At 33.6% G+C, this 26,472-nt stretch overlaps 2 protein-coding genes across 2 annotated transcripts in view; one reads left to right on the forward strand and one right to left on the reverse strand.

Annotated features, from left to right (window-relative positions):
- The first annotated feature begins 1,822 nt into the window (after nt 1-1,822).
- On the forward strand, nt 1,823-24,324 carry LOC124534500 (cationic amino acid transporter 2-like). Its single transcript, XM_047110412.1, has 15 exons — nt 1,823-1,997; nt 13,040-13,197; nt 13,638-13,789; nt 14,194-14,322; nt 14,792-14,947; nt 15,626-15,730; nt 16,316-16,479; nt 16,701-16,817; nt 17,697-17,794; nt 18,828-18,967; nt 19,708-19,810; nt 20,166-20,281; nt 21,609-21,751; nt 22,112-22,220; nt 22,519-24,324. The coding sequence occupies exons 2-15, from the start codon at nt 13,109-13,111 to the stop codon at nt 23,979-23,981; spliced, it is 3,084 nt and encodes a 1,027-aa protein (XP_046966368.1). The 5' UTR covers nt 1,823-1,997; nt 13,040-13,108; the 3' UTR covers nt 23,982-24,324.
- Nucleotides 24,325-24,348: 24 nt separating this feature from the next.
- Nucleotides 24,349-26,472, reverse strand: part of LOC124534197 — a 69,587-nt gene continuing 67,463 nt past the window's right edge. The window contains exons 18-20 of the mRNA XM_047109907.1: nt 25,736-25,832; nt 25,059-25,276; nt 24,349-24,448 (exon numbers count right to left, since the gene is read on the reverse strand). Coding sequence (XP_046965863.1) covers nt 24,349-24,448; nt 25,059-25,276; nt 25,736-25,832 — 415 coding nt within the window. The remainder of the gene's footprint in view (nt 24,449-25,058; nt 25,277-25,735; nt 25,833-26,472) is intronic.

Below are 26,472 nucleotides of genomic sequence, written 5' to 3' on the forward strand. Positions count from 1 at the left end.
TTTATTGTACGTATGTACCTCCCAGCAGAAATAAATCCCAATTAATATAACCATGTATTATACCACCATATATTATATGTATTTTATGTCTCTATAGGCTCTTAAAATTGCCTGCGTGATTTTCTTGTTATGGAAAATCATTGCCTATTAAGATTGTTGACATACAATTGTGTATAGGTATATGAAATTACTCTTTATATTTTCCAACACCCAGTGGGTTTTTTCAAAGCAAGAGCGGCCAGACGGCTGGGAGTCAGAGCTACAAGGTGAGACTAGAGGCCTGGGTTTCGCGGACTATCCTAACAAAAACAAACGAATAAAATCATGTAAATTGTTTCAGGATATAAAGCATCGCCATGCCGATGGGATATATGTAGATATTCTAAAGTATGCTGTTGTCAATAGCGACTATTGTTTTTTATTACGTCAGGATCCAGGGGCGTAGCATATAGAAAATGAGGATCTTAATCAGAGATCGCTAATTGAATTCCGAGCAATTACTGCTCTTATCTATTAATTACAGTTTTCCAAGTGACTTTGTGTTTACTGTTTACGAGTATTTCCTGGCAATGAAGTTCTTTGCGTGGAACACATTAAAAATATTGAAGATTGGAAAGTTTGAAAAAAAGAAAAAAACCTTAATTAAGATTATAGATTTACTTGTAGAATAATCTCACGAACATACGTGATGGCTTCTATACAGTAAGCATGAGTTAACGTTTATTTATGCAACTGTATTGCTAGTAAATATAACAATTAATTATTTTCTTCCAAATTTCGTTTTTTTTATTTGGAAAACATACATTTGAAAATCAGGCTTCGTTATATATATTACAATACAAATTATCTTTACTGTTCACTACATTGTAATAAAGTTATAACTATAAGTAAATAAAGGGAAATGTACAAAGGCGGTAGAATCGTTAGAAGTGATCTCTTCCAGACAACTTTTGGGCGTAGAAATCGAAGAAGTTTGGAAGTGTCCACTTATCTTTATTAATATTATAAATGTGAAAGTAACTCTGCCTGCCTGCTGTCTGCCGCTCTTTCACGACCAAATCAATGAAAGGAATTTGATGAAATTTGGTGTGAAGCAAACTTGAACTTTAAGATAGGACATAGGCTGCTTTTTTTGTCGAACATATAACTAACCCCTGAAACGCTAGCGAAGCTGTAAGCGACAACTAGTATATTTTTTTGTCACCGCGATATATACCATTATAAAGAACTTCAACTACAAGTATGGTATGTCCGTTTATGATGGCATGCGAGTAGAAAATGACCAAAATATATTATATACATAGAGACAAGAACATAGACTACGTATTTTGACTAACACATTTAAATATATAGAACAATGAGATAAAAGTACATATACGTAAGGAAATATATACAATCTATATTATATACGTATATTAATTAATAATCGTGATTTCCCTGTACGCAAAAAAAATGTACATAAATATGCCAAATAAATATTTATGGGCTATTTAGCAAGAGAGATTGTTTCTTCAATACCATTTCAAAAATGAATAGGACTAAGAAAGTCTTAAATAAAGAGAAAGATATTTCTATATTTAAACAGCCTTAAGTTAGAGTCGAATGCAGAATTATTAGCGGGAAATTTATGAATAAGATTTTGATGGATTCATTAAAAAATATACTTACAACAAATGTTGTTTATTGTTTAGCATTAGTTACAATCTAAAGCTAATGAACTAATTACGGTCTTGCCGCAGTATCGGCGACAACTCAGAGATAGAGACCGTTGATAATGAGCAAAGAGGTGCTAATCGGATATCTTTCCTATCTGATAAGGCATTCCGTCAACAGGACTTGCCGCGTCGAGACAAGCTTCACTTGTTTTCAAATTAAACTAATTCTAGAAGGGAATGACTCAGAATCTGGAAAGATTTCGGTTGTAATCTATGTGAATGTGATTGTGCAGCGTAACGGTTACGAGTGCAAATGTTTGGACTCCCGGCGAATGAGTTTGGGTAATGTTTTATTGACTATATTTTTTCATATTTGTTATACAAAAATTAGTTACATACGATTATTTGAATTATACATTTTAGATGATGAAGTTTGGAAACGATAATATCATTTCTATAGCTCTTTTACTTATTTGAATACTTTAAAATGAAAATGATGCATTTAGGTTATATACATATGTATGTCTAAACAGTTTCTTATAAGAGGATAATATAGTCAGAGATGAATCGGAGCTAGACTAATTAATTTATGTACTGTACATTTCTCGCCACATATAAAATTAATCCGAGGTTGTCTTGGAAGCTGAAATAGGTTAGGAAATGTATGCTAAACATTTCCAACAGTTAAGCATTTCCCCACCAGTGTTATAAAACCACTTGAAAAATAATTCCGTAGAGAGCTTGTCTTCAGATGGATTTTATTTATACAGTTCACACACTACATTCTTATGTGAATTGGACAAAGCAAACTAATGACTAATTTGTAATACTAAAATGTAATCTATTGATGCGTAATTATTATGCGATTGATATACGTAAATAATAATTTTTCCATACATTGACTGTAGATTTTATATTCAAATCCGAGACCAAAATAATCTTACCATTATTATTTTACTTTTTCATCTGATAGCTTTACATTTAACACAACATATAATATGACGATTCAAGGGTGTATTTATGTACCGTTTTTTTTTATCGCTGGAAAAACGCTTTACGTGATGGAAAGTGGGGGGGTGTGTGGGACTCCCCGATTACCTCCGACGCTCCGACTCCGACGACGAGTGCGCCCAGGTCCACCGGGTTTACCCACTAAAAAACCAGCGGTACCCTCTCCGTCTTTCGGCGGCGCTAGATTTTTTCAGCATTACAACTCTGTCTAATAAAAGTGTGTCTAAGTTCAGACCAAAAATTTCTTTTCGTCTTATTTTTTAGTGGATTATGTTAGCACGTAACTTGACTAATAAAAATATATATAAACATAGAAGCTTGTGACAAGACGCCGGATAAATGTTATACTTTAAACTGTCCGAAATACAGCTTGAGTTATACGGGTTAGTGTGACAGAGGAGTAGCCTAGCTACTGGTGTCGTAAGCGTAGGAGAAGGGGAAGCCAGACAGACTGGCGCCGTAACGCGTTATGTAACGAAGTGTTTTACTCCTAAAAATAAAAATATATAAAATAAGCTGTCTATACAATCGGCCCGGCCGTAGACAGCTTAACGTCAGCGTTTTGGCTTCAACGTTTTTGAATTTGACGTGATTCTGCGACATCTAGCGACGATTTGTAACAATTATTTCAGTTTTCCTATAAAAAATCTAGTGTAAATTGATATAACGATAACATTCAGGGTAATCGGTCAATCGGTGTCAATATCTACTAATCTCAAATAGATATATCGACATTCATTTTTATAAACAAGATACGAACGATTTCTTCATCTCGCGGAGAATTCTGAAAATAAGTTGACAATTCGAATAAAATTGAGAAAAGATATCTTACAATAATTAGCATTGTGAGGTATTAAGGAGTAACTTGTGCTACAACAACAACATTAAGTCATTTCATTGATATTCTACTACAATTGTATCCGGTAAAATGTTAGAATTCGCTCCAAACCTTCTCCTTAAAGGGAAAGGAGGCGTAAGCCCATCAGAGGAACATTTATACTGTTTACTTTTGCTTTAATTAAGCCCACGTGTATGATATAACAATATAACAATTAAATAATATTAAATCAGTAAGACGAATAATTTTGATTGGCAGTTCGTTGGCAATTTGAGGAACGATTTTGGGCCTTACAGTGCCAATAGTACGGGAAACTTTTAGGTTTATTTTTCTCGTAAATTAAAAACGTGTTATCAACATTACAGAATTAGATAAATGTAGCCATTGCTTGGATCTTGATTTAACGCTCGTACTCGTGAGCACTGTTTTTATCTTATCATAACTGTTATTTCAAACTACATCTTCAGTAATATATTTTTACTTAAACGTTTCAAGGAGATATTATAACTGTGTAAGCAATCTCGTTGTTTCTTATTATCTTATGGGAGTTATTTTTCAAATCGTATTTATCATGAAGATATAAATTATTTACTTATGAAATATCGTATATAATAAACACATGTTGGCTGTTATTTGTAATGTATTGATTATTTATTGAATTAAAAGTTTAATTTTATAATAAAATAATTTTATATCTGAACAGATTCTCATCCCAAGGTTGCAAAAAAAATCAAAATAAACTTTATTTAAGTGGGCTTTTACAAGCATTTTTGAATCGTCAATTAACAATTAAGTGAAGCTACCACAGTTCGGACTGTAGATTTCTCAGTAGTTACTCTTTTTAACATTTAAAAAATACAAAGTCATGTTAGTTTATACGATTATTTAAATTAATATATTCTGCGTGGAAGTCAACAGGTATTAATTCCACGCTTTTTTATCATCTACAAAATCTTGTATCGAGTAATACGCCTATTTTACCAATGTATTTTTTATAAACGATTTGAATTTACGAAGAGGCAAAGTTAAAAATGTCTGCGGAATTTTATTATAGAAACGGATACCTTGCCCCAAGAAAGACTTATTGACATTGCAGTTTCAAGTCTATGAAACACTGTGTGAAATCTATAAAAATGCTTTTATCGTATTTAAATATACATATATATAATGATTAATCACGATATGTCAAAAACTATAACACCTACAAACTTGAAATTTGGCGGTTAGACACCTTGTAGGGGGTAGATATCCGAAACTCCACCCCTAAGGGAGTAAAACGGTTTGTGTTTTACAAATTTCGGGCAATTTCAATTAGTCTTGTACATGTGTATCTTGTATCTACTTGTGTAGCTACCACATTGGAGTAGCTTGGTGGAATAAGGTTATGCTAACATAGCATAACCTTATTCCACCAAGCTACTACTACTAGGGTATCTTGGCGAGGCGCGAAGACTTAGTCCTGATAGGAGACATTTTGAGACTCAGTGTAACGACACAACTATAGGTATCCGTTGTTAATGATAATATATTAAAACTGTAACTGAAATCTTGTTATTTTTATTAACAGCAAAGATCATATTGTTAATTAGGGTGACTCAACATCCACATTCATAGTGATAAGAGCCATTAGACATTTGTCACACTTATAACGCATTAAACACAACAGCTTATACATTACTAATTAGATATTTTATAAAACTAATTAAGTAGTGGGTCGACCACGATATTTCGCGTTTATTCAAGACTTTTAGTACTTCAAAGTCTATAACAGGTAAAGCGTCCTTTCTGGTCATTTTATTTCGATTGATTTGAAATAATTTCCTACTTTTTATACATTTTTGGAAAGCTAAGAAAACGGTTATGTTTTAAAATAATCTGCAGGCCAAGTTTGATAGTGACTTTTTTAGTTTTAAGGCATTTTTGAGGAAAAAAAAATAGATTATAATTGATACTTTTTTTTCAGTCCTTATTCATACATTTTGCGTAAAACAATTTTACAAAAACAAAGATTCCTACTACTGTACGACGCCTCTTTGGAATTAAATACGGATTACAACGTGTAATTGAGTGTCCTAGTGTTAATTTAATTAAAACTTGTGTAAATGTATATCAAACAAACTGGGCGGCTACGTTTAAGAAGAAGTGAAGATGAATGAATATTTGGATTTTGAAATTTCTGTAAGGGCAGTTCAGAATCATCTACGCGTAAGCGGTCTTTCGGCTCTGGAAATACCAAAAACTAGACTGCGGCGAATTTTGCTTATGGACCTTAAACTACACCCATATAAGCTTCAAATTGTACAGGAGATGAAACCAAACGATTGAGTTTACCGGTGGTAAACGAAATGTTTCCTAACAAGCAAGTCTCGCAGAGATGATGTCCCATGGCCTCCAAGAAGCCCGGACACACCTTGCGATTTTTTCTTGTCACTCTTTAGAAATCCCCATATCTAAAGAGTTGAGTGTACTTTAATAAACCAACGACCATATCCCAATTAAAAGAAAACATCAACTAGGAGATAACCTCGATTCCTTACAGCACGTGTCAGGGGGTTTTCCATAATTTAAGTAGTCGATTCCAGGAGTGCCAACGAAAAGAAGGAGCGCATCTCACGGTATAACTTTTAAAAAATAAATTTCAATAAATGTTTATTACGTTAAATACAATATATCATCAACAAAACAACGTTATAGTATTACACAAATAATATATATAAACACAAATAGTACTTTTATTCATCAACATCAACAACAGCCTGTAAATTCCCACTGCTGGGCTAAAGGCCTCCTCTCCCTTTAAGGAGAAGGTTCGGAACATATTCCACCACGCTGTTCCAATGCGGGTTGGTGGAATACACATGTGGCATAATTTCTATGAAATTTGTCACATGCAGGTTTCCTCACGATGTTTTCCTTCACCGCTGAGCACGAGATGAATTATAAAGACAAATTAAGCACATGAATCAGCGGTGCTTGCCTGGGTTTGAACCCGCAATCATCGGTTAAGATGCACGCGTTCTAACCTCTGGGCCATTTCTGCTCACTTTTATTGCTACACATGTTTCAAAAGTGCAAAAAGTTTTGGCCCACCCTATACCTGATTAAACTTGATTTATAATTGTCAATTTTCATTACATTTGTTTTCACGTCATAAAATCATCATCATTGCATTGTATGTAAAACAAAGTCGCCTACCGCTTGCTTAATCCTACGAGATAGATCAAAATTATGTACTACAATGTTGTACACCTTAGTAAGGTCTTTCAAAAAGTCCATGACGTAAAATGTCTACCTTAAGAGATAGATACCTAAGGGTATAACCCATAATAACCATTTTTTATCCTTTAATTTTTACGAGAAACAATGGTATGGTATGCGCTTTGTGAAACATATGTAATTTCAGTAGTTCGGACTGGCTAAAATAATATTACGTGTTACGATGATGCTCCAATCTCTCTATATTCATTATTCTGTAAAATGCCACGCAATCATTCAATTGTTTTACGAGTATAATGACAAATCAATCAATTTTAAAATAAGAAATAGCGTTACATGTCATACAGTTTTACAAATTTTTATTAATCAATTAGTTACAATAATAACTGTATATAATGAAATAAATTTATAGGCCTGCTATATTCATAATATGCAACAACAATGGGATACAATCAATAATACAGAACTAAATGACAACACCGTATCGGAGGCTTACTCTCTAATCCAAGTTTTCTAGTGGGTTTATACATTTTAAACTACTGCCCCAAGCAAATATTTTATATGCCTCCTAAAACCAATGCTGCCGGTTCTGATTAAAACAAAATTACGATGCTAAACGTAACCTACATTATATAAACAGCTTCCAGTGTCTCGTGAAACAAGTGAAAAGATCTTCAGATTATTTTTATATCTTATCAACGCGGTCCGTTATCTGAGTTAGTTTTTCGTTCACAACCAACGTGGTATGTAGTGAACCGTCGTTATTGAACGTAATGGCGAATGCAGGCACTAGGTATGGACAATGACTTATCTATAAAATATTCGTGTTACAATATTATTTATTGGATTAACATGATAAGGGATTTGAATTGATATTATTATAAATGTGATTTGTGTAGTTATATAAATGTTTTATATCTTAAATTGTGTGCTCTGCTGGTTCGTTTGTTTTGCGTTTGGTGATTACAGAACTGAGTTTAAATAAATTTACATTAACAACTAATGTACTAGCTTACGGAGTTTCAATGTAATCTTTCAATTTGGAGGTTATAATTTTTAAATTTTAATATCGCTTTTCAATTAACATTACATGCAAATATAACTATTGATCTTATACATGTCTTAATGTAGGGTTAATTTCAATCGTAGTCAGAATCTTAATTCAATGATAAGAATTCCATTTATGTATTGATAGTTAATACTATGACTTGAGAAAAAATTGTGGTATCAACTTACTATGTTTAATGTTTATTTTTTTATTCATAAGTACTCAATGATTCTTTAATTGCCAGAATATTGTTTATATAAATGATACTTATGTATATCTCGTTGTGATCCTGCTGTAAAAGCGTAAATATATACTACGCTACAAAACAATTACTCAGTTCCTTAAACTACAATTTCTATAAAAAATTATTTGAAAATTGACTCAATTCAAATGAAAAACAACTCTAAATTAAATCAATATTCAAACCCTTGTAACTTACGAATATTTGGAAGCCGATTAACATGTGAAACACTTTTGTAAATAAATGATAACAGTTTTACCGCGCGTATCGTATGTTCCGGGATATTGTTTTCGATTCGCCATTATCTATTTGGTCACGTGAGTAAACGCACATATTTCGTCATAGATAGATAAATTGTTCACATAAGGATTAGTTGATTAATCGAAGACGAAAACTTTATTCTTTATTATAAAAGCGCCGAGATGGCCCAGTGGTCAGAACGCGTGCATCTTAACCGATAATCAAATCCAGGCAAGCACTGAATTTGAAGTGTTTTGTTTGTTAGTCGGAGAAGGAAAATATGGTGAAGAAACCTGCATGTGTTTAATTTTAACGAAATTCTACCACATGTGTGCCACTAATCCGCATTGAAGCAGTGTTATGTAATATGCGCTAAGCCTTCTGCTCAAAGGGAGAGGAGGCCTTAGCCCAGCAGTGGGAAATTTACTGTTAATGTTGCAATGTTGTTCAAAAATTCAATTTATATTTTGTTTAAATGATTGTGGTGTTACTTGGTAGGGTTTTGTGCGAGTACTTTTGGTTAGGTACCATTCTACCGCCAAGCAGCAATACAAAAAATATATGCTAAAATGCTCTGTTGTGCTGATAACATAATCTTACGTCACTGCGTAGCGGCAATGTAAAGAACGATTAAACTTTCTTACAGCACCATAGTCTTTAGACAATAGTGATCAATGATGTTCTAGTAAAGTTGTCGTTTGTCTTTAGTAGTTTTACGTAGTAATACGTTATAACACATCATAATTATGAAATAATACGTTTTGCGTAATTAAAACTTCTAATTGTCCCTTTTTCTTATTGTTTTTATCAAGCTATCTGGGGGCACGGCAGTACCCCCACCAAGTCCATCATCCATCATGGATGGCTGGATGGATGGATGGCACTAAATAATTTAATTAACACGTGTTTTCATGCGATGGCCGAGTCAATATATGGATCGTGGTCTTAGGGAGTGGACGTATTAAGACAGGAAGTCGCTTAAGTATTACATGGATAAGACTTGGTATTACATGGATCTCACAACTTTTTACCGCAGAACAACTGAGTTGCGAGACTTGGTTTTTTTGACAAGTATTGTTTTTGATGGGATCCTTTTTTCCTTGTCCTCTTCGCTCGTTAAACCAAAGTTACAAATTTTACTCATTAGGTTTATTTGTAATTTGTTTAAAGATTTTCATATTTATATTTGTATTATAATTCGTCATGTTACGTTTATAATCTCAAGTTTTGTTATCTATGTATGTAATTTTTATTAATCAAATCAAATCAAATCAAATCAAATCAAAATAAACTTTATTCAAGTAGGCTTTTATAAGCACTTTTGAATCGTCATTTTACAATTAAGTGAAGCTACCACCGGTTCGGAAAGTAGATTCTACCGAGAAGAACCGGCAAGAAACTCAGTAGTTACTCTTTTTTAACATTTAAAAAATACAACGTCATGTTAATTAAATACAATTATTTCAATTAATGTATCCTGCTTGGAAGTCAACAGGTATTAACTCCACGCTTTTTTATCATCTACAAAATCTTGTATCGAATAGTATGCTTTTTCTACCAATGTATTTTTAACAAACGATTTAAATTTACTAAACGGCAAAGTTAAAAATTTCTGCGGAATTTTATTATAGAAACGGATACCTTGCCCCAAGAAGGATCCATTGACTTTGCGGAGTCGGAAACTTGGCGTTATAAGTTTATCCTTACTTCTAGTGCATATACAATGATTATCACTGATTTTATCAAAGTGATCAATGTTACTGTGAATATACATGATATTGTTGTAAATATATTGCGACGCAACAGTAAGTATTCCTACTCTGTTAAAAACATCCCGAAGAGAGTCTCTAGCTCCAAGATTATAAATAAACCGAATTGCTCTCTTTTGTAAAATAAAGACAGATTCAATATCTGCAGCGTTACCCCAAAGTAATATGCCATATGACATAATACTGTGAAAATAACCAAAATAAACTAAACGAGCGGTATCAATATCAGTTAGTTGTCTAACTTTTCTAACCGCGTATGTTGCGGAGCTGAGTCTTCCTGTTAGGGATGATAAATGAGAAGTCCACTGAAGTCTGGAATCCAATTCTATTCCTAAAAACACCGTAGTATCAGCTACTTCAAGACGGTCACCATTTAAAGCTATATTATAATTTTGCTTGCTAACATTAGGTAGGGTAAAAACTACACATTTTGTTTTTTGAGCATTCAAAACTAAATTATTTACTGTAAACCAATTGTGTATCTGTGATAATGCACCGTTCACATCGTCATAGTCATTTTTTTTCCTGTCAACCTTAAAAATTATATATTAAATATTAAATATACCGTTAGGAACATGCTAATTCAAACCCAAGAGATTATCAACTGGAATTATTTAAGGATTGAATTGTCAATTTACAAAATAAACAAAGGTGCGTAAAGGTTGACAATCGTTTGAAATATTTGGAACTTGAACCGGCAAGAAATTCAGTAGAACCTCTTTTATCAATCACAAGTACACGCCTGCGGCTTTGCTCGTGTTTTGGAGTGATGGTTGTCATGTGTAAGGCAAAAAGTAGCAATGTTCTTTCTTGGAGTTCATGTATGCTTCATACCAAATTTCATGAAATTCAATTCAGCGGTTTGGTCGTGAAAGAGCGAAAGACAGACAAGTAGGCATACTTTCACATTTATAATATTATATAGGTGTTCTATATATAAAAAACATTGCATAATTATGTACATAAAATTCAAACGATAGTTCTTTACTCATACTCATAGTGTAAAGCTTCAAGAATTTTCGATTTTCTCTAATAATATGGATTGCGTCTGATAAGTGCTATTCAATTTAGTTTTCTGAAATCAGTAAGAATCTTGTAAATGGCGTAAAACTCAACAGGCTGATAAGATTTCACTGAGATTACTATAATGTTAGTTTAACTGTTCAACGCAAACTGTAGCAGGCTTAAATATATATATTTTTCTATTTACGACTACAGGAATGATAATTATTTTGCGTGTATTAATTAAGGTAATATTTTTTGCACATTTGGCAAATATCTGCGCCAACATATATTGTTAGTATTTATTTACTAAGATAAACCAATAGCATGACATCTTCATGGTAATAAATAAAATGTAGAACCATTGGTTTGATGTGCTTTTCGAGACATAAGTTTCCGGGCTGCTGCGCTGACATATGCCATTAGACCAAAAAAATATTAATCGGAAAAATGCAAGTCAAAACCCTCAGTTAGATAAGTGGGATTTTGATAACAGGAAAACTCTATTGTGTGCGTTGTATAACATATATTAATATTATATATAAATACCTTAGTATTATCATTATACAAAACAAATCTGTAAAACTTTACATATTTATAATTTTTATTTATTTATTTAAAAACAAATCATTGTATTGCTTTTAAGGCTGGTTATGAACAATGGTCAAGCTATGCCGAATTTGTAGAATGATTTTAATCAATCTAATCTAATCTGTATAAAAAGTTCTGTGAAAACATTAAACAAACTGTTTTCGTATTCAGTTCGTCAATCTTTGTTGCGGGTTTTTTATGTTATAGGAATATTTATCGACTCAAATTATGCCAAACCTACCGTAATACTAGCAGTACTAACCTAACATGCTAATCATTTTACGATTTCACATTATATGCGTATATATGTACAGCATACGGGCACAGCTTCCTGGCAAAAATGGCAACCACCATTGCCTTTACAAATTTTAACCTTCCCTTACTCCTATATTAGTTTGTTATTTTAGATGCGTTTCCAGACGACACTATACCTACTATAAGCGTGCCAAATTGCCATTTCCAAAGTGCCCCTTAGTTGTGATTGCATAACTAACATGCTGAGATGAGATGAGATGGCCCAGTGGTTCAAATCCAGGCAAGCGCCATTATATATATGTGCTTAATTTGTGTTTTTGATTTATCTCGTACTCGGCAGTGAAGGAAAACATCGTCGGGAAACCTGCATGTGTCTAATTTCATAGAAATTCAGCCACATGTGCATTCCACTAACCCGCATTGGAACAGCGTGGTGGAATATATTCCAAACCCTCTCTTTAATGGGAGAGGAGGCCTTAGTCCAGCAGTGGGAAATTTATCAGGCTGTTACTTTACTACTGACATCAATTTATCCCAACTTTTGTTATATCAATAAACTGATCATCCTGTTGCCCTTACCCCAATTTTATTGGGGGGTCGATGCAGTATTTCTTCCTCTTCCATACTTTGATGCATCTACAAGTAACATTCTTCCAATGGATTGCATTGGAAGAATGTTACTTGTAGATGCCTAGCGTTTTTTTAGTCGTCCCCTTCCTCTATATCCATCCATATTCTTGCTCAAGACCTTCCTTACAATATGGTCCTCATTTGTGTAAAATAAAGGACCTATCAATTATTCTGTGGTTGTACTAAAGTATAACAAAAAACTTCACTGATTATTTTCCCAATGCGAGATATTATTATTCAGGGTTTTATTTTCAATTTATTATGCATTTTTTAATTTTAAACGAAAAGTCTAAAATAAATGTACCTAATAGAGAATTGTTTTTATTCTATTTAGAAAGATATAATTCTTTTTGATTATTGTCAATTTTGACAGGAATTGGATCAAATATATGTATTTGATTAGTACAAAAATTGATGTCTACGAAAACTGCTGAGTCACATTAAAAAAATTATATAAGAACGTAGGAATCGTTAAGACAAATCTTTCCTATTTATAGCAGTGATCAATAGTAGGTGGAGTTGAAATCGATGAATTTGTTCCAGGTTTTGCTAACATTCCAAATGCGGGATCAGGGGACACTAGAACAGGGGGCAACAGGTCTGGGCTGATCAATGGCAGGCAAATGGAACTCCTTCTGCAGGATCCTGCATCGGAGACGAGTCTTCGAACCTGACCAGTTGGATACAGGGAATTTGAAGAGGTATTTTGTCAAACAGTTGTTTGTTAAATACGCTATGGTTGTTAATATTTTGCCCCTAGATAAATACGTGTGACCTGAATCAAGTGTTTATTTATGATATTACATTAAATTTAACATGTACCAATTTAGACAAATGGTCCAGTAAATCGTTATCTATGATTACGCCTTCAAACCCAGGCATTTAAATGGCAGGCATTTGAATTTTAATGTTTGATGTTTCACTTTTTATTTACAATCTAGCGATAGCGATTGTGGGCTTATTTTTATTGTTACTTATGACTATAATAGCAAAGTTCGAACTTAGCCAATAAAGTTACATGATCTCGAATCATGATCGATACGATTTCTCCGATTAAATTCTTCCATTCCTACATACACTATCCCAAAGAGGTACAGTCGCTTATATTAATGATCTTTTAAGATGTCTTCATGTGTCACAGATGCCTCTCAGTATGGGACCTCACAGCGCTGGGCGTGGGCAGTTCACTCGGCGTCGGCGTGTATGTACTGATTGGCTCCGTAGCCCGGCACCTAGCTGGACCCTCGATAATATTGTCATTTCTAATTGCAGCCGTCGCCGCGATTTTTGCTGGTAATTTTAATTGTGCTTTCATAGATAGACCTTGATTATCTGCAGGATTAATATTTATTGTCTCTTAAACTATAGCTACTTACCTTACCTGAAATTTTCTCTAATTCAATGCTTTGGGTAGTGTCATGACGATTCAAAAGTGCTTGTAAAAGCCTACTTGAATAAAGTATATTTTGATTTTAATTTAAGGGTAAATATTTAATCAGTATACAATACTAAACATTGCTGTCTGGTGGGTTTAATGAAAGGCGTACTTGGACTAGTACAAGCCCTAATACCAAGTAAATCTTTGCTTAAGGGATGGAAAGGATTAAGGAAGATGTTTCTTCTTTCTTCCTTTTTTGTTCACGTCTCTCTTTCTCTTTGCAGCAGGTTTAAACTTATATATCGTTTTCTATTTTCAGGTATGTGTTATGCGGAGTTCGGTTCCAGAGTCCCTAAAGCGGGATCAGCTTATATTTACACTTATGTGACCGTGGGAGAGTTCGTCGCTTTCGTCATCGGTTGGGATATGATTCTTGAGGCGGTCTTTGGTAAACTTTAATTAAAAACTTTCCTGTTTAGATATCTTCAGATTATAAATGAAAATTCGTTTATTAATAGGGAATATTTTCTATACTACATTATGTCTGTATGTATAAGTTATGAAGTTTAAAAAATATATATTTTTATTGAAATTGAATATTATATATTATCGTTTTAAAATATAGCTAAATCGATTGGCTGGTTCAAAATTGTAGAAACATTTGATTCACATGTACTGACAAGTACTGTACTGAGTTGGCAAATTGGTTGAGACCAATGAAAAGATTACGGGTTCATATTCGGGCGAGCGATCCTTCATTAAACGTGAACGGACGAAGCACAATTATAACCGTGATAAATTCTGTAGTAATCACTTCATAATAACAACTCATTACAGATAGCTGTTCTTTTAATATAGTCCTGTAAAAGTGTTTGGAAAGTCTACATAAAAAGGATATACTGATTTTGTTTTTCCAGGTACAGCAAGCGTAGCCCGTGGTCTCAGCATGTATGTGGACTCAATGACGAATAACACGATGTCGGCCTGGTTCGAATCGTTCGCGCCGATATATTCCACGAATTTTTCGCCGTATTTCGATTTCTTCTCCTTCTTCGTAGTGATCATTCTAGGGGGTATGTAAGTTCACTTATATTTTCTCTTTCATTCTTGATGTAAATATTATCAAACGTAATATTCGGTTTATTTAATTAGAACAGTAAGGTTATTAAAATAGTAATAATTACGTATGTATCTTACATTCTTGTATATTAGGTAAAATACGCCTTATTCATTGATTATTTTTGACATTTATAAAAAAAATGCCTAATGTTGTGTGGAATATATAAATAAGTAAAGACAAAACTATTGTTACGGTGTAAAAAGGTATTTTCTCCGAATTTGTTTTATTTTTTAATTGGTAGCCATTTACGAGCTAATTTATGAAACGTTTAGAATAGTTGATAAAAGTTCTCTGGTTAAATACAGTCTACTGGCAATAAAAATACAGTCTAGGGCGGTGAAGGAAACTATCGTGAGGAAACCTGCATGTGTCTAATTTCATCGAAATTTTGCCACATGTGATTCCACCAACCCGCATTGGAACAGCGTGGTGGAATATGTTCCAAACCCTCTCCTAAATGGAAGAGAAAGCCTTATCTCAGCAGTGGGAAATTAACAGGCTTAACTTAATTAAATAAATCATCTTAAATTACGTTAATTTGTCTTTCATAAATTATATGGTCAAGTTGAGTTATATAATAGTATGAATATAACACTCACAAAGGCATATTTTTATTTGGTTGTTTTTACAGTACTGCTTGCGTTCGGCGTCCGCGAATCGACTCTCGTCAACAACGTGTTCACCGCTGTCAACATTGTGGTCATCTTGTTTATAATCATCGCTGGAGCGTTCAAAGGTTAGTTTTAGCCGCTCCGGACAACCGATCCGGGCTTAGACTTAGCGATGTTCAAGATATTCAGAGACAGGTTTGCAAGCCACATGGACATTACATCAATGTTAGGTTGGTGGCGCATTAGGTGTCGCTGGAGACCACTTTTTGTTTTTGTATAGAATGTTAATTGATGTTAGGGCTATATGTACAGTGTAAACCAGTATGGGTAAGTACCAAAGACTCAAGCGATATTATACAGTCTAATAACAATACGTAGCATTGATGTGTTTCAGTTTAAAGAGAGAGAAACCCGGTATAACAGGCACGGTGTAAGAAAAGGTTAATATTTCATGCAACGCCAATGTATGCGGTGATATCCACTTAATATCAGGCGGTCTTGTATTATGTAATTATAAAAAAAAAAAAACTATTTCTAACGGAAATTTATAATGGAACATTTTATTTTGTTTACTTATTATTTTGTTTGCTTTTGTTCGAAAGAGCACATTTATTTTAAAAACAATATTGCACGATGTATATTTTTCATCACCTGATGATTGCGTTCACACATACAAACTCTATAGCTTTATTTATTTATTTTTTTCACAGCGGATGTCAATAATTGGAGTTTACCACCGGAACCGGCTCAAGAGAACGAGGACCGCGGCGAAGGTGGATTTTTCCCGTACGGTGTGTGGGGGATGCTGAAAGGTGCAGCGGTGTGTTTTTATGGATTCGTGGGTTTCGATAGCATCAGCTCAACTGGGGAGGAGGTTAGTACATACGTAGAGTTAATAAGCAAACATATTTCTTTATTCAAATACATAGACTGAAAGTTCACATTTATTGAGAATTTTTTTTGAAAATAGTGTTTTTCTGGATAAAAAAATATTTGTATATGGAAATCATGGATTTGTTTTAAGATTAAAAACTTTTGTGTAAACCTACTTAAAAAATGTATTGTAATTGTAATTGGATTCGGAAATATTTCCAGGTGCGGGACCCGCGTAGAGCAATTCCATTATCAATAATGGGCACCCAAGTGATCGTGTTTGTGGCGTACGCCGCCGTCGCCACGATAGTGACGATGATGATGCCTTATTACTTGCAGGTAATGTGGTAATAAACTCTATTTTTAGTTATGATAATGTTGACTTATTATTATAAATGATCCTAGTAATGGATTCAGTTGGTAAATCTTAAGAGACTTTAGTGAAAATTCAAATTTCCAACTTTTAAGATGATGTTCATATAAAAGGAGATTCGTCCAAAAACATACATTTATTATAATATTTTTTTTGTCTTTGCTATTTTTATTTTTTTATTTAAGGAGAATTCCAGAGTCGTTTATTAAAAAGGGCATACCTTTTTGATACACGACTCTGGAATTCTCCTTTCTCGTTTTTACACACAAAGGACAAGTAAACACCGAATTTGAATGATACCTACGAATCTATGTTTGTACATCCTTAGAGATTGGTATCTTATTACAGTAAATCTAATTAATAAAAAAGGAGGCTCGTTATTCATATCTTTATTTAGGAGATTATATATTTGATAAACCAAAGCCATATAAATTATCAGACTCATATAGTAATTCAATATTCATCGGATTGAAAAAGAATTTCATTCTCATCTCATCAGTATTATTCTACCGCCAAATAACAGTAGTGTTGTGTTCCGGTTTGAAGGGTGAGTGAGCCAGTGTAACTACAGGCACAAGGGACATAACATCTTAGTTCCCAAGGTTTGTGGCACATTGACGATGTAAGGAATAGATAATATTTCTTACAGCGCCATTGTCTATGGTTGATGGTGACTACTTATCATCAAGTGGCCCATATGCTCGTCCGCCAACCTATACCATAAAAAAGTAACACTAACAAAATGTAATCTTGTCTTTAAAATCTTATATTTCCAATACAAGTAGGTTTATTTTGAAGATCTTCTAAGAGTTCTTTACCAAAACAGTTGTAATTTTCTGTTTCAGGAAAAGGTTGCGTCTGTGGCAACCTCGTTCACATACGTCGGCATGGACTGGGCGCGCTGGGTGGTAACGCTTGGCGCTATAGTAGGGATCACTGCTAGGTATGAGAAATTGATACTATACGTATAGTACGACACAAATTAGATGTAGCATCGGAAAATGCAATGGAATGAAAATAAAACCGATTACTGCCGATATACACAACCAATAGAAATAGCTCCCTATCGCGCCATTCGACGCTAGTCGTCGCTATAGATTCACGCGTCAGAGAAGGCAAGTGCATGTAAATCGAAGCGTCAAATTGACGAATATACGGTTATTATATAACCGTATATTCGTCAATTTGACGTTATTACAAGTTATTACGTTTGTGCAAAGATCATATTCGCGAGAAATAAATATTGATAATTTTGGGTGGCGTACTCAATTCGGATGTGATCGGTTTTACAAATTTGGCCGATGCGACATCTAAGTTGTGTCGTACTATAACTATGTATAATATTATATACCAGCGGCTCAACCCGGCTTCGCATAGGTGCAATGCTGATACTAAATGTTTTACATAATTTGTTTATTTACGACATCATATTAGAAACTCCTAAAATTGTTAGCGTTTCTTTACTACATTGTCCACGTATCAGATACACAAACCTTTCTCTATCATTTATTATTATTTTTTCGTTAAATAGTAACAAATAACCATCCTCACAAACATAAGCATTTATAATATTATTAGCTCAATATTAGTCGTTCAAAGAGTGTATGAGACAGTGGACTTGAGTGTTACTTGAGAGTTACCTAAATAAACTCGAGATAAGGGCAAGAGAACAAATTTAATGAATTTTCCCACTTAAATTTCATGTGCTTAATTTGTTTTTATAATTCATCTCTTGCTCGGCGGTGAATCAAAACATTGTGAGGAAACCTCCATCTCTAATTTTAACGAAATCCAGCCACGTGTGTATCCACCAACCCGCATTGGTGGAATACTGTGCAAACCTTCTCCTCAAAGGGAGAGGAGGCCTCATTCTAGCTTTGAAATTTTGTAACAGGCTATATTTATTCTGTGTTTATAAAATATTGTGTTAAATATATATATAATAGTTTCCATAACCATAATGGGTTTTTTTCTAGTTTGTACGGTTCCATGTTTCCCCTGCCCCGCTTGCTGTATTCCATGGCAACGGACGGCCTTCTGATGCATTGGCTTGCACGCGTCACTACTAAAAGGAAATCGCCGATGATAGCTACATTATTGTCAACTGTTATTATAGGTATGAAGTAGCTTTTTAATTTTGTAATATTATATTTCGATTGATGGTTTGACTACAGAAATTTGGGTATATTTGTTTTATAGTTGAATCTACACATATAATGATATTGAAGTTTCTGTAATATTAAAAGACCGCTTTTTATTCAATGCATAAGTATGTACAGTCGGGGTAAGAAAAGGTTCGTCACCTTAAGATCTATTTTCGTGTGCTAAGTACGAGCGCTAATCTGCTTTACCGATCGAGAGTGACATATTGCTTCGCGATGACTTGATGTTTAGATTCAAAAGTACTAACAGTTTAAGACTTGATAAAGGAATTAATTTGAAAACTGACGAAGGTTTTCTTACTCTGACTGTACACACGGTAAATATAACTATATACATTTCATTTTTTATATTTTGTACGTCAGTCTGTTCTGTTTGTTCCGGCTAATTTCTGTGACTGCACCGATTTTGAAAGAAGGAATAACTTGTAAAATTCAAACGCCGGCACAGCTAGCAACAAATAAGACTAACATTAACTGACAATAAATCATATCAATCATAAATAACACTACTAATTTTAAAATAACAAAATAAAAAATACTTTTCTTTATGAAGTCTGACATAAAGATGATTTAATTGTGTTCCTCTCTCTGTTTTTTACGACGCAACCTGAATTTTAATAAAAATACAGATTAATTATGTAATATAATACTATAAAATATAACTTAAAACAATATATGAACATTGTTGTTTCAGCTATTTTAGCAGCAATTTTGGAACTGAACGAGTTAATACTAATGATGTGTATTGGAACGCTGATGTCGTACACCGTGGTCGCGTGTTGCGTTATTATACTGAGGTAACTGTCTATACTATGATTTACTACCTTATTTATATATTGGTAAAGATATCGCATATTATTCAATACAAGATTATAAATATGAAAAAAAGCGTGGAGCAAATACACGTTGATTTCCATGCAGGATGTTTAAATGTTAAAAAAGAAATTCATCGGTGGCAGCTTCACATAAATTTTTAAATGACAACTCAAACTGCCTTTTAAAGCATACTTAAATACTCGTATAGGATATTTTGATTTTGATCAGTTAGGAGGACTTAACATTTTAATTAAAATTTAAAAAATCCATTGATTTTTTTCCAAATGTTACAAAAAAACTCACTATATTTTCTAAATGTTTGTGTCTCGTTTTCAGATATCGATCGGCGAGTATATCAGATTCAAGTTACGTCAAGCAAATGTTCGGTCTTGGTCTGAAGGCACCGACTAAAGCCACGTCGTTCATAATGAATATTTCGCTCGTATTATTTAGTAAGTCGAATTTAAACATATCGAACTAACTTATAGCTTTGGATGGTTTATTTCAAATTATATTAAGTATTGACCATTGACACCGATTATTATTATCAAACAAGCAGCCATACAGTAGTAGTAGTACAGCCTGTAAATTTCCCAGTGCTGGTATTATCAAGCAAGCAGCCATATAGTAGTAGTACTAGTACAGTAACAGCCTGTAAATTTCCCACTGCTGGGCTAAGGCCGCCTCTCCCTTCGAGGAAAAGGTTTGGAGCATGTACACTGCTTTAATGCGGGTTGGTGGATACTCATGTGGCAGAATTTCGTTGAAATTAAGTCACATGCAGGTTTTCTCACAATGTTTTTCTTCATCGCCGAGCACACGAGATGAATTATAAACACAAATTAAGCACATAAATATTGAGTGTCGTTTGCCTGGGTATGAACTCGCAATCATCGGTTTAGATGAACTGGTTCTAACCACTGGGTCATCTCGGCTCAAGTAGCCATAAGCGTATACGAATTTTAAACTATGATCGTTACTAAAAAACAGTATTAAATTTGGTTATAAGTTAAAAAAGTCAAGTCGACCTGATTACATAATAATGCAATGTTAAAAATTGATAATATTGCTACAAATAAAGCTAGGTGTGAAATTATCATAATTACATTCTAATTAACACGTTATACAAATTCTAACATTACATGAACGAATGAAAGATAATGCTCGTAATCGACACAAATATTAAACTGTTACAGTATTTATAGTAGTACTATTACAGAGAGTACTTCAGTGAGGAACTGCTTTATCATTACATAGTATAACACAAAGTATGCTTAGATCTTGCAAATTACGCAACGGATTTTGATGCGTTTTTTTTTTTAACAGATAGAGTGATTCAAGAGGAAGGTCTTTGTATAACATGGACAATATAGAAAAAAAACCATTGATACTTTTTTTTTAATGGTATAGGTTGGCGGACGAGCATATGGGCCACCTGTTGGTAAGTGGTCACCCATAGACAATGAAGCTGTAAGAAATATTAACTATTACTTACATCGTCAATGTGCCACCAACCTTGGGAACTAAGATGTTATGTCCCTTGTGCCTGTAGTTACACTGGCTCACTCACCCTTCAAACTGTAACACAACAATACTGAATACTGTTATTTGGCGGTAGAATAACTGATGACTAGGTGGTCCCTACACAGTAATTTATTATTTAGAAGTTTCTAATTTGATGTCGTAAATTAACAAATTATGTTGTATATATTGGGGCGGGTCGCTAGTATAAGCTATATATGCATAACACGTTGATGTGAAAATGAACCTCCTTTACAGTTTGTACGTGTGTGACGTCGGGTCTGGTGATCCATCACGTCGAATATCCCATCGTGTACGTAGCGATACTACACTCGGTAGCGTTGCTTCTGATCATCGTCATGACACTGCAGCCACAATTGAAAGAGGAGTTGACATTTAAGGTTAATTCATTTTACATATTACAACGCTTCAAATTTTCAATCACCCACGTCAATATACAAAAAAAAAAAAATACGAAAATCTTACTTTGCAAAGAAGTCTTAACGTATATATTGACAGGTTACATCTATTCTGCTTTTTAAAACCTTGTTTTTCCTTTTCGAAAAATAACTAAATGTAATGGTCCAAGTCGACACCTAACTCTACACTAGGAACCAATGACTTCAAGTTTCAAATAGTCAAAATTAATGACACTTATTTAAATTGATACTATATTGATAGAAATCACAAATGAAAAGCGGCGAACTAAAATGTGGTACATTTTGGGCAAATATTTTAATTACCAATATTTTTTGTTACAGACTCCCCTAGTACCCCTTGTGCCATGTTTAAGTATATACGTCAACATTAACTTAATGATGCTGATAAAGCTGCAGACGTGGATTCGAGTTATAATCTGGATGGCGATTGGTACGTAAAACTTAATTGTCAAAATTAAATTAAAATAAGTTTTATTCAAGTAAGCTTTTACACGCACTTTTAATCGTAATTTAACAATTAAGAGAAGCAATTAAGACCACCGGTTCGGAAAGTAGATTCTATCGAGAAGAACCGGAAAGAAAATCAGTACTTACTCTTTTTCAACATTTAAAAAATACAATTATATATGTTTGTAAAGTATCCTGCCTGGAAGTCAACTCCACGCTTCTTTACCATCTATAAAATCTTGTCGGGTTTTATTTTAATTATCTTAATACATCTCTTTCAGGTATACCAATTTATTTTCTTTGTGTATATTGTTATAAGCAAAATGTAGAGGAAAATCTTCAAGACAACATTAATGCTTGTGTGAATAAGAATGTGAACGGGAAAGCACCAGTACAAATATATGTTGTGTCACCGACGCCTCCTGATACTATATCACGTAGTAACAAAGGAGGAGATCAAATTATAGAACAAGATGATCGAATACAAGTAATAGACGAGAAATCACAAGAGGATATCGTAGTTAATAAAGTTCCTTTTGTAACTGAAGAAGTTATCATACAACATGCCTATTACGAGGATAACGAAGAGAAAGAAGCTAAGATAATAGATTTGTTGGATCAAGTCTTGCAGGCGGAAGAAGATTCTTATGCGGAAATATTGAGTTTAAAAGAGAACAATGAAGAAGAAAACGTTACAAAAGAACAAGAAAACGATACTCATAGAAAATCCTTGAGTGAGTTATCTGACGCTGGTTCGGATGCATCGATGGGTAATCAAGTGTTATCTAAATATGATGTTATCGCTGAAGTCCATAGAGAAGATTTGCCAATAGTTAACGAAGAAGAAGAAAGAAGCGATAGAGAAGAAACTGAAATAAATCAAGAAAATGACGAGATAATTGAATACGAAGACATTACTGCTTTTAATGATAGTGATACTAATTCACAAACTGATGAATCTGGATACTCAGATACTATTGATAAAACGGTGCTCTGCGAATCTGTTGATAATTTAAAAGAAGACGAACCAAAAATACCTGTTCCACCGCCTTTAGACGAAAACTTTTTTGCGAAACCATCTTTCCAAAAATCATATACTATATCAGTGAGGCCACCTAAACCTAGAATAGGAGATTCGGAAGAAGAAGGTAAAAACATACCAAGAACGAGCGTTCAGTCTAATTCTTCTTATGATGATACACCGATGGTGTTTGGAAGTGATAAGCAAATGAGTTTTATGTCGAAATTGAATAATATATTTCAGAATAAAATAGCGTCGGAAAATGACGACCAAACTCATAGAAGAAGATCTAATTCTACAGGAAATCCGATTGATAATTCCGAACTTGTGTCTAATAAAAGCAGACCTCTAATATTCTTCGATTTGAAAAAAGAAATAACATCACAAAAAGCGGCACAAAATTTACGTCCTGTAAATATAGAACCTGTTAAACAGCAAGAAATCGATGACGAGGATACAGACACCAGTCTAAGTCGAGAAGATTTAAAATCGAAATTGGAGAGTTTATTCGCAGCGGGAGGTCCAAAGTTATCTAGATCTAGAGTTATGAAGTCGAATCCACCGACACCTGAAGAATCCTATCAAACCGACACATCTAGTAATGAAAGCATACCACACATGCCCAAAGTAGAGAAAAACGATACTTTAGGAAGGCAAAGGACAAAGTTTGGGGAAGTTTTGAATTCATTTCGATTAACTTTAAACAAGGATGATAATGTGTGACCGACGTTAAAGACATGAAGGAATTAATACCAAAACAAAGTAAAACGGGGAAAGGTATATAATATGAGATTCGGGTGAATGAACCTAGTCTTATGTATAAGTGCCTTACTTAAAAATATTTTTGAAAGTACTTTAAATTGATCGAATTCTAGTTAAGAGAGTCAAATTTTAGTAACATCAGTTTAAAAACTAACAAATATTGCAAAGACTGAAGTTTCATGTAATAATAATAAAATCTGTTAGTCTTACCCTATCGTCATATTTAGTTTACTTAAGTATATAAATTATGACTTAGAATTAAACAATATTGATAAGACAAATAAATTTATTAATCAGAATCGAACATTTGTTTTTATAGTTATCATCCTCAGCGTGTTTCATTCTCATACAAACTGTTGATGTAATGATGTAGTTCCATATCTTTGGCGCAGTTCAAGAGGAGCTCGTCGATAATTTGTTCAGACACACTAAAAAAATTAAAATTGAAAAATAACCATTACTTGGCGTAACAATTTTTAAATTAAAAAAAGTTATAATTTACCTTCCTCAAAGGACAACGCTGACATTTTCATCACAATTTATAGAAACGCAATGTCAATTGCTATATGTAAATGCCTCATTTCGAAATGGAAAATTATTATAGTACGACACAACTTAGATGTAGCATCGGCAATTCAATAAATATATACCACAATATATTCTAATACACAACCAATAGAAATAGCTCCCTAACGCGCAATTCGGCGCTAATCGCCGCTATGGATTCACGAGTCAGTTCAACCCGAAAAAGCAAGTGCATGTCAAATTGACAAATATATTAGGTCATAAGATATTCATCATAAGAAATAAATATTGATAATTTTGAATAGCGTACTTAATTCGGATGTGATCGGTTTTATGAATTTTGCCGATGCTACATCTAAGTTGTATCGTACTATACTTGCGACCGATCACGATTTTGATAATTATGATACGGGATTGCGTCGAAAGATCTTAAGTCTCATAAGGTCGATTTAATCCCAAATGTCATTACCAAAAAGTCTTACTAATCCTGTAAGTTCCAATGTTTCTTATTACCTTCCAATCTTCTCCCAAGGTTTGCCGATATCGCTGTTGGCATACATCGTGCTGGTGAGCATGTGCTGGACAAACTTGGTCCTGTATTGGAACAAATTTTCCGTGACGCGTTCCGGTATGTTGAACGACATTCGTAATCTCTCCGCATCCTTCACGGGCACGACTGTTTTAGGGAAGAGTGCTTTCGGCGTCTTCTTCTGAATTGTTTCTTCTAATATCTAAAATAGTAATTCGCGCACAACAACTTCATGAGTTAATTTGTCTCTTCGGGTAGAGTACATTAATAACGACAAATTCATCTTGTATTCCTCTATTGTTATATCAGTGGCATAACGAGTTTAGAGCAGAAATTTGAGAATGATTCGTCTACATTAGTCTTACTAAGATCATGCAAATGATCATGCAACGGAGTAAGCCTATATGTTATATATTTAAATCATATACATCAATTATACGAAATCTATATTAATATTATAAATGTGAAAGTAGTTCTGTCTGTGTGTCTATCTGTCGCTCTTTCACATAGTCTACTTTTTTCCCTAACATATACCGTTTACCAGTTCATCATAAATAAACACTACTTCTAGGATTTGAAAAATTATCACAGGTTACTATTAAATGTCTGTTAAGTTAGGTCAACATGCCAGTCCAAGTATTCTAGTACATAAGCCATATACCCGAAGTAACTGAGGAGTGCTCGGCTGTCGCGGACTGCTTCCGGTGACACAGTACAACTGCGCGTTCTTAGCACCCGTCATTCGTTCGTTTCTGCTCCTAAAATATTATTCAATTTAAATTATCAAGCCAAAAATAAGTTTTGATTTCGTATTAACGTTAATGCAAAATAAATACAAATTTTTAGAGAGTTATCAAAGTCTAGTCAAAAACCTTTATTCAAAATGGAAGTGTTTACACTGTCTTATTGATAGTCGAAAATCTACCATCAGTTCGGAAGATAATACCTCCATACCTATAATACCTTAATATAATACCTTATTATTTAAAGGTCATTGTTGTAGAGGTTAGCCTATTTGTTTTTGTTTTCTTTTAGTAATTCCTACTTCTGGTTCTAAAACTATATACTACTGGGAATGTAAATTTCCATTGATGCATGCGTAATCTATATATCTTTTCCTCGATCACGTTCTAACAAATAAACATACTACCATTTAATTTGTATAGATTTCGATTAGGTCTTGGAAGAACGATCGAGAACAAACATTAATAATAGTAGATGTAATCATATTTTCTGCACTAATAATCTTGTATTAATACAATTTTTGCTTTTAATTTGAATATATTAGCACGAATCTGACACGAAAGTTAAATTTGTTTCACCATTTCATCTATTCTAATAATACATTTAATCTATTTAGAAGTGTTAAAGAAAAAAGAGAAAATTACACACTAAGCA

The sequence above is a fragment of the Vanessa cardui genome, chromosome 12, assembly GCF_905220365.1.
Source record: "Vanessa cardui chromosome 12, ilVanCard2.1, whole genome shotgun sequence".
Lineage (NCBI taxonomy): Eukaryota > Metazoa > Arthropoda > Insecta > Lepidoptera > Nymphalidae > Vanessa > Vanessa cardui.

Bases quoted from the DNA above. Each gene is read 5' to 3' on its own strand.
- LOC124534500 (XM_047110412.1), top strand. From the start codon at position 13,109: ATGGCAGGCAAATGGAACTCCTTCTGCAGGATCCTGCATCGGAGACGA. The intron at 13,790-14,193 runs GTAATTTTAATT...TTCTATTTTCAG, and splicing joins CGTCGCCGCGATTTTTGCTG to GTATGTGTTATGCGGAGTTC. The intron at 14,948-15,625 runs GTATGTAAGTTC...TTGTTTTTACAG, and splicing joins CGTAGTGATCATTCTAGGGG to TACTGCTTGCGTTCGGCGTC.